Source organism: Aplidium turbinatum, chromosome 3, assembly GCF_918807975.1.
Source record: "Aplidium turbinatum chromosome 3, kaAplTurb1.1, whole genome shotgun sequence".
In the NCBI taxonomy this organism is placed as follows: domain Eukaryota; kingdom Metazoa; phylum Chordata; class Ascidiacea; order Aplousobranchia; family Polyclinidae; genus Aplidium; species Aplidium turbinatum.
Genome location: NC_137474.1, coordinates 5,531,643 through 5,541,256, shown reverse-complemented (window position 1 = coordinate 5,541,256; position 9,614 = coordinate 5,531,643). Strand labels below are relative to the sequence as shown.

Genomic DNA, 9,614 nt, shown 5'->3' with positions numbered 1-9,614 from the left:
GTGTGCAATCATTGCTTTTACTAAATGCTGTAGTTTTTCCTACGTTGTCCAACGTAAAAACGCTGCTTTTCGACTGAAAAGGCACGTCCAACTCAGACGAATTATTTTTAGCAGACAATGGAATCAAAACATCTTCAGTGCACAACGTCTCACCACTGCCACTAAAAATGGATGAACTGTTGTCACCATTTAAAAACGTATTTACTTGGTCACTGGTATCATCTTCACATCCATAAAGCAAATTAACATTTGATGATTCTTTTGTCAAATGTGCAGGCGCGATAGAAGATTGTTCTTCATTTGACAATTCTAATAAATTAGTTGTATTTGAACTAGTACAAACGGTAGTTCCTGCCTGAAATATATCCAAAATGGCTGTCGGTTTAGAGCCACTTTGCGAAGACCTACTGTTTGAAGATTTTTCACCATTTTGTGACAACTTATTGCCCAACACAGCATGGGTTTGAAATAACTGATCATTATCGTCCATTTTTGTTGGATTAAATGAAAAGCTAGTAATAAAACCTTCACTCATTGCAGGAGATTCAAAAAAATCCAATAAATTACTATTTTTTACAGATTGATCAACTGAGGCATTACCTGACATAAGTTCATCAGTAAACTGACGATTGAAATCAGATACATCATTCAACGTTGCATTTCCAGTCTTTTTGAGTTGTTGCAAATCGTTCTGGTTAAAACCGTCACCCACTAAACTGTTGCAATCTTTCTGTTCATGAATGTTGCTAGTACTGTTGTCACTTGCTTCTGTAACACTAACAGCTAATGGTGCCTCAAGATCTAAAATACTTGTAAATTCAGTGCTGTTCTGATTATACTCAGACAATGGCGTTTCAGAAGTGGCCTGAGTGGTATCAATTAGGCCCTTGAAACCATGTTCAGATGTGGGTGATACCTCATCCATGGGCTGTTACAATTTCAACTGTATTCAATAACACGTCATTAAATCACGACAAACGTCATACCAACATACATATAACGCCAATTTGAAAGCAGTTGTTCATTACAACAATTGTAAATAATCGACGATTAGCTGTGACAATCACTTATTCACAAAGAAACTAACGGAACAACGCAGTGGAAGACAATCGAGCAACACATTAAAAGGTTAATTATTAACCACGGGCAGTCACTTGGCTGTTACATGCAACGCTTACTGAAAAGCGCTAAACCCCAATGTAAGCTTGCACATAAATGCATGTATCTAAAGTCCGTGCACAAGTATCAAGTCAGGCAAGATACAAAAACATAACAGTATGAACAAGTAAAAACAAATATAAAAAACAGTAGTTATTACACTTGGATGATGAGCTTAGTTCCCACTTCCCAGGTTTTTGTGTTATTAAATTTTTCGTATTAAATTGCAATGAATGCACTACTTATAATCACGCATAAAACTCCTCATTTAATTTTATCATATATAATTAAATAAAATTTGTCAGATGTTTACAATTTTGTCCAGTTTTTTATGGAGTATTGGCAGAGAGTATATTTTACTGTGTTTTGTTTGTTGTTTCTGTCGCTTCTACCTTTTTCTAGACCTCTGCTATGTTGACATGTAATGTTTTTACTGTAATAGTCAGAAATAAACATAACAGAACTTGCAACACAAACCTATACCAATATGCAACACGGCAATTTAATACAATTTTAATGCAAACATAAAAAATTAAATATAAGAAAGTAGGCGCTACGTTTACAATTTCCAAGAGACCACCGTCAGGAAGTTAACAGAAAAGTTAACATATAAAGGTAACAGAACTAACGTTATCTTTAAAACTCAACATCAGACAACTTTTGCATTTAAATTAAAAACATTAAAGTTTATTGTTGCCTGATAAGTTTGTGGTACAAGTAGAAAGTAGCTTTGTGACATACTCGTCATGTTGTACGTAATCTCACGAACTTCTTGCAGATTCTATTGAGATGAAAGAGACTTGGAATCTTTTTATGGGTGACGATTTAATTTCTGTTGTTCATGATTATTGATTATACAAGCATGTTGGTAAAAGTGTTTTACAAATGAATCGAATACCAACTCACAACGAAGACTTTTTGATAAATTCATCCTCGAAGTGTTTGTATAAATGAATTACGTTGATTTAAACTAAAATTGAGAGAGCAAAACATCATCTACCAAAGGTAATACTTGTTTTCTTGTCTTTTGAGTGTTGTACATTCTGCAAAACAGTAATTGCTTAAATCTTCACTGCAAAGACAACTAAAAACAATAATAAGACACAGAAAAACAATGCGTCATCGAACAGCAAAAGTTGCTACTTTTACATTGTTTCAAAGTTCAACAACGTTGATGTAAAAAAGTAGGTAAAACCTTGTCAAGTTGTCATGCACCTTTTACGGCTTGAGGGAGTTGGGATTTACAGATGAATGAAGTGTCGCTATAAAGCGACTTACTGACATCACAAACTAGCAGTCCCCAACCTTTTTCTATCACGAACCGGTTTTAAAATGGCTGAGGACATATTTTCAACCAACTCACACTCATATAACCACCATTTTAAATGAGAGTCTCGTAACCCGGTAGTGGTACCAACCTTATCGCGACACGGTACTGGGTCGCAACCGATGGTTGGAATCCCCTGTCATATACAGTATACACTATACAGCTAACATCCAGAATACAACAAGAAAACACCCAAAGTATGAATCTCAAATAAACCAATTACCATAAATGAAAATTTAGAGATTAAACCAACTTACCGTAAACATTTTAAACCATTAAATGGGGACTTTTCCGTGCTTCGTTGAATCCTGAAGTCTTTATTTGAAACTAATTGATTTATGATCTGCAACATATTATTACATCGTTTGCATGTAATCAGTGTTTCAAAAATCTGATAGAACCCACAAGAAGATTAATATCAATTTATTCATATATACCAACGTCTGATGACGTTGAAACAATGTAAAAATCAGGGCTGTGTAGTCGATGGGATTTTAGCGTGCACGCAATCGTTAAAAAAAGACCGACTGCGGCTTGATACAAAATAATGAACAACAAAATTTTTGCTTGCAATCGTTTTTCAAAATATTGTTTTTTGTTCTTCGTGTTGTGGTCTTAAATTTTCCAGGAAATATAAGTATTTGTTCAAGATTGTCAAATTTTGTGAGTCACCGTTTCAACTTTGATCACAACTTAAGTATTTAAATGAAACTTAAAAATATGGAAAAGAGCTAAAATTTAAAAAAAATCTGGCTACACTGAACTTGCAGTAGGCCAGTTATAAACCGAGGAGTCGGAGCTACACATTTTTCCCCGACTCCACACCACAGCCCTGGTAAAAATAAAACCTTTTGCTAGATGAGTACGGAACAACTTCTTGCAAGCACAAAATACCTTTTCCTGAACTTCCTTATTTGTGCTATACACAGCAATAGATTTAAAACATTCTGTCCTTAAAGCTTTTGCGGAAGGGGCTAGACAGATCCATGCCAATAGGTTTTCCTCTAAACAATAAGCTGGAATGACGGTGTGAACGTCTGAACGTTGCAAAAATTCTTCCAGAGACTGGTGGAGAGACGAAAACACGATGGTGTGAGAAGAACCCTCCAAAATCTTTGGATCCTACCATGAATAAATAAACATTGTACGTAAGTTAGTTCAACTACATTATCCTAAAGACTATAAGAAAGTGGATGCATTTTTGCTTGATGCAGAATAAGGTTGATGCAGCACTACTTGTAATAGGATGTCAGACTCTGTCGTGCTTGATAAGAAAAACGTTATAAGTGCTCATCAATAACTCAGCAAAAGTAATTTTTTGCATGTAACTAATGTCTAATTGTCTATCTATATAGCAGTGTTTTCAAGTAAAATGATGTGATGAGATTGGTAACAAATTTGATATATTTCAGAATAGCGAAATACAACCGTTTTTGTCCGATTACATTAGTGTTAACCTCCAACAACCCTTTCTTGTCAAGGGCGAGAAGTCGGAGTCCTTGAGTTGAGTGATGAGTCATTCCATTATAATTCAACCAATGGTGAACACCCTCACCTCTCAGATTTTTCTTGTTTATTGAAGACACAAAGAAATGATCAAGAATAGTGTATTTTTAATTTGTTTTTCTATCTTACTTGGTTTTTGAGTAATCGCATATTTAAAATTTGCATTTTTGCCACTAGTGGCGCCATTGCAAAATTCAGTGTTTTACAAAATTGGCCTAAAATCTACATTTCTGACTCAAACTTTCTAAACAAAATGTCTAATTGCATGTTTTTGGGGCCAAGGATCTCAAAAATGAGGTCAAAAACAACAAACTATTATATCAATATAATATAAATTTTATTGTTTTGCTGGTTTTATGGTTGCATAAACCAGAAAGCAAAGTAACAACAACACTGCAATATACTTGAAAAAAATTAACTAAAAATACCAGAAGCAAAGTAGCCTACTTTTAGTAACATGTCTTTTGTAGATAATCCTTCAATTGAAGCTTTCGCAGAACATAAGCTATAGAAAAGTTCGACCAAGCTTTCATGGATGATGTTTCCACTCAATTTATTCACAACTTCTCTGTCTCGGGAGGTAACTTTACCAGCTTGTACTGATAGATTGGCGGTGTCAAGTAATATTGCACCTAAAAAATATGATCAAACAATGTTAAATTTTATCAAATAGCAAAAACACTTAGCCTATGATGAACAACGTTGTCAAGGTAAAACTACAACATCGAAACGACGATCATTGTTATATGGCCTATTGCAAAAAAACAACATTATATTTTCTCATCTTTAACTTATGTAATATTGCTACCTTTGACAAAAATATTACTAGGTAGCCGAGGTGGGATGGCGCAACAGATAAGGCGTTGGCTTTCCAATTATGCAAACCTGGTTCGACTCCCGGCTTCAGCTGGTTGTTGAAAACATCGCTCACCTCTACCTAGGGTGTAATAAATTGGATGGGCATAATCGCTGCAGGAAAGACGTTAGAAAGGCGAAGGCTTAGTACAATGAGAACCTTATCTTCTCATTCCCAACACTTGAATCAAGTATGGGACCAGACCACTACCAGTCAAGGTAATGTTACAATTTTTTTAGGTGTGTCTTCTTGTATGCAAGTGAGATCTGCCTCACCACTGTCGAAGAGCAAAATTAGCTATCTCGCAATAACAATGTCATGGTACAATGGATCTGTTCCAAGTGCCTTTCTGACCGAGTGATGGATGGAAGAGATCCAGGCTTGGCATCCATAAGCTTGAAAATGTCATAAAATGAAGATTGAAGAAGGCTGCGTAGGTACAAACCACGCAATGCAAGGACGAAATTGCATGGCTGGAAGCAATATTCACATCATAATGTAAAAATTACCTTAAAGGGCTATTTAAATATCATATGATAGCATTTTCTTGCTTTACTTTAACTTCGTATGACGTCAAGTAATATATCATGTATTTCAACAACTTAAAAAATGCAATATATAGTCAATAACACTCATGACCCCACAAAGTTACTGTTCTAACATGGGTTACCCTAATTATGAAGACATACCGTTAGCAGCTTCCAATTTTTTCTGGCATAATGAATTCAACTCAGATTTTGATGAAATAGTGACAAACCTAAAAGTAAAGTTTTTACATCTTCTATGATTGCATTTTTTCCCAGTGAAGACAGACCCTCTTCAGCAACCAAGGTGGAACATGATCCTACTAGAGCAATATTCGTTTCAATATGAGGTTGAATTTCTCTTGTCACGATGCGATGATCATATATTTTTTTGACGTGTTGCATCAATTCCTCATCACATCTGCAACAGAATATAACCAAGAATGAAATACATGGACTTAAAAATGATACAATCCAATAATGTGCGGTATTTAATATTTAGCTTAGCTCACTACAAGAAGACAACAAATTAAATAACAAAAATCTGCTTCAAAAATAACACTCACTTACAAAAGAATTTGTCTAGGCTATTATATAGTGATCTTCTGTTGCAAAGATTTACTCTCTATTGCCAAATAAGTAGTCAAACAACCGCACAAGCATCAAAAGATCAAAAAGTAATAGCACAAAAATGTTTATATAGATGCATTGTGCACAAATGTTTGTTGTGTGAATTATTCAAGCACTTCATTTTTTGAGTAACAATGGATTGTTCATAATACTCACTTTGCAAGGACATGATGATCTACTAAAGTCAATAGAAAGTTTTTTTGCTTTATTTTTGCTAAATCTTGAAGATCAAGCTCATCGCGAAAATACAGATTGTTAGTCTCAATATTTAACTTCTTAAACAAGAAGGTGGTTTCAGTTCGAAGTCGAAATTCACTTCTCTTGATGTTCATTACAGGAATGTACAGGGCTGAACTGCTTAGGCCCTAAACAAAAGAGAAAATATGTGAATAGTGATGAAAATCGAGATAGGGTGATAGCCCATTGCGCCATTTCTTAAAAAATCTAAGCACATTTTTTTACATGCTTAGCTTTGCTGACTGTTTTGCAGATATTGTAGACAGCTAATGACGTTTAAAAAAGAAAAACAAGCTATTAAAAATATTTACAATTCACGATTAAGCATTTGCAAATAGCTAATCTACACATAAAAGAAGTTAATCTTACACCAATTATGTCATTTTTAATTTAGCCTACATTGTTGAATTGAAACCAAATACACAGAGCTAAAAAAACAAACCGTACCTTGCTTTATGGCTATAAAATGATTAAGCTTTTTTATTAACCAAAAAAAATACAAATTAAATTACAATGCTTACATTATTCTTTGCTTTAATCCATGCCAAAACAACTGCTGAGACACATGAGTCAAGGTCACATGATGGGTTTCCAAGTATTATGTGCACAACTTCAAATGTTTTCTTCAAAAATAAGTTACATTAATTAAACAAACAAAAACTTACAATACCAGAACTTAACTACCTATCATGCGGTACCGGTCTAGTTTACTGAGATTTGTAAAGTGGGCAGCAGATTCAGAAACTGACATCTTTAATTTGGGTTTGTTTGAATAATTTCACAGACAATAATAATAATCAGGTTATATTTTGTGCCCCTTGCGACAGCATACAGTACATTGCGATCATAAATGCAGTACAACCAGGGATTGAATACAACAAATAACTGGAAGCAGCAAAGGAACATTAGTCATTCCTATTATTTTGACATATGACGTTGAATGCATTGATGTGACACAGCTACTTACTCCAGAGAAATGTGAATTTTTCCATTTTAGCGTTAAACAGACATTCTCACTACTTAGCTGACAATACTTCCACAGCGAGCAGAGATTTTAACTCTGTCAATCTCAGTGACTGGGCCTGAGTCAGTGATTGAAAGTTTACATGTACATTTATAAGTCATTCATTAAGTTTATTTTGCATCATTAACATGTCCGGGACAAAAAAGATACCACTAACTACAATAGTCGATATAGGCCTACTAGCATGTCAATGAATGGGAAAAGGTGGCAAAACCTTGAAAGATTTAAAACGTGCCTGAATAGTAGATCATGTAATAGTCAGTCAGTTTATTTATTTGTCATAAACACAAACATAAAAAGAATAGAAAATAAGCAATAATCTGCTGTGTGTCGTATGACGAGGAAACTGCGAAAAGACCAAGCGGCCATCTAGTCAGCAGCCACCTCCCTCAAGCTAGGTGATGTAGGTCTAAATAACATACACAGTAAATACACAAACAATCATACAAAAAATTAAGCATTTGCTGATATAGATACATATGTTTTTATTAGGCAAAAAAAACTAAGCAGGTTTAATAACGTGCTACGGTACTGCATGAATTAATTGTGGAGTTTAAGAGATATCAATTGACAATTTTAATCAGTAAAAAATCAAAAGTAACATATACCAAAGAGGTGAGCATTGAGCAAATAGAATAATGTAATTATATAGACAAAACAGTTATCATTTATACAGTGTCGTCTAAATCAAAAAGGTAGTGTTTAAATTTTATTTTAAAAGAAGTTGGAGAAACACCTTTGAGATCGCTTGGAACCTCATGCCATACTTTAGGACCCCTCATTAACATCTGCTTTTTACCCAATTCAGTACGCACCCTTGATACAAAATAGTTACTACTGGATGATTGGCGAGTGTTGTGTGAGTGGCATTCAGATAGTCTGTGGAAGATATCACATTCTGTTTCTGGTAATAAATTTAAATGGACTCTGTGCATGTATTTTGCTATCTCTACGCTATAAGTCTGTAGTTAGCATGGCCACAAAACCCAAAAAATAAAACAAAAATAAAGAGAAGCACACATGTAGTAATAAATGACAGCTTAATGAATTCTTGTGGATTGAATTTGCCAGTTCCAATATATATTGATGTGGATGAGCAGTTATAATAATAATAGGATAAAGAATGGAGAGGTTCAGGACTTGGATGCACGTATGCAAAATTTCTAGGCTAAAGCCCCTAATTAAGAATACATATTTTCACAATTAATTAGCCTACGTCAAATTACTCACTTGCAAAGATTTTTCAAAAAGTACTTTTGTTGAGGACAGAAACGCATTCATAATGTAGAATAGGATGCACTTGTAGTCAAGGATTATCTTTCAATGACAGATGTAAATGCCAAATCAATGTAATGGTTTGAATCTGAACCAAGAAAGAAACCCAGCTTGTAAACTAATTGGCCTACTTTGGAGCAGAGTGGCTGTGGCTAATCAACGATCGAACTGAAAGTGCCTTAGTGCCTAGTTCAAATTTGAATAATTTGCCCAGATTGGAAGTAATCCGCAGATAGGTTATTTCCCTAAGCTGATTGTACCAGTAAATTTTTTCACTGGTTTCTGTAACTTTAGGTTGGAGGTAATCACCAAGAAAGATTAACGTGCACTGCAGCCTAACAACAAACTGCATCGTATAACTACATGACCTGTACAAACATCACTCACTCTTGTACCGCCTGTGACCGACGATCGACTATTGTTACACTCTTCAATGTAACAGGTCCGCCCCGATAGCTCAATGAGGTTGTGCGACAGGATACTACGAAACCACTAGCGGCGGTACAACTGGGTCCTTCTAGACGAGAACTAGCCTTGCGCAGCATATAGACGATGCGTTTGTTTGTTTTGTTTGTTATATCTTTACCCTGCATTGCGGAAAAGCGGACTTGAGCGCTATGCATCGGTGTACGCCTTCCGACGTACACCTGACCCACACTGCAGCCGACGGCAATGTCTGTTTCCGGTTGTCTACTCTACTTATGACTTAAATTTGGTACTACCCATTACTCGAAATCGATCACTGGGTAGAGGCAATTATCGTAAAGTTTCTTGCCCAGAGAAACAACAGCAAGTGCGGATGGCTGGAGTCGAACATGCAGACTCTCGACTGCGAGCCCAACGCGCTAACCACTCGGCCACTGCTGCCGACTGTTGTAGCCTACAGCGCTTGGTTACGCGTGGGCGAAAGAATAACTTAAAATATGATTCGGATATGCATTGTAGTTATCAAAACATGTTTGTTTTTAGAAGGTTGGAACGCAGAGTGATACAAAAATAAAAAAAAACATCTCATAAAGTTACAGAATTCTCATAAAGTTGCAAAAGTGCTTGTAATTAACTAAGTGTAGGCTACAG

At 35.3% G+C, this 9,614-nt stretch overlaps 1 protein-coding gene across 1 annotated transcript; it reads right to left on the bottom strand.

Moving 5' to 3' along the window:
- Positions 1-932: 932 nt before the first annotated feature.
- Positions 933-8,627, bottom strand: LOC145767238 (exopolyphosphatase PRUNE1-like). The gene is made up of 8 exons (XM_082579027.1): positions 8,493-8,627; positions 6,760-6,861; positions 6,158-6,366; positions 5,605-5,792; positions 4,439-4,623; positions 3,380-3,607; positions 2,743-2,828; positions 933-2,201 (listed from the first exon to the last, which is right to left on the bottom strand). The coding sequence occupies exons 1-8, from the start codon at positions 8,541-8,543 to the stop codon at positions 2,129-2,131; spliced, it is 1,122 nt and encodes a 373-aa protein (XP_082435153.1). The 5' UTR covers positions 8,544-8,627; the 3' UTR covers positions 933-2,128.
- Between the last annotated feature and the right edge of the window lie 987 nt (positions 8,628-9,614).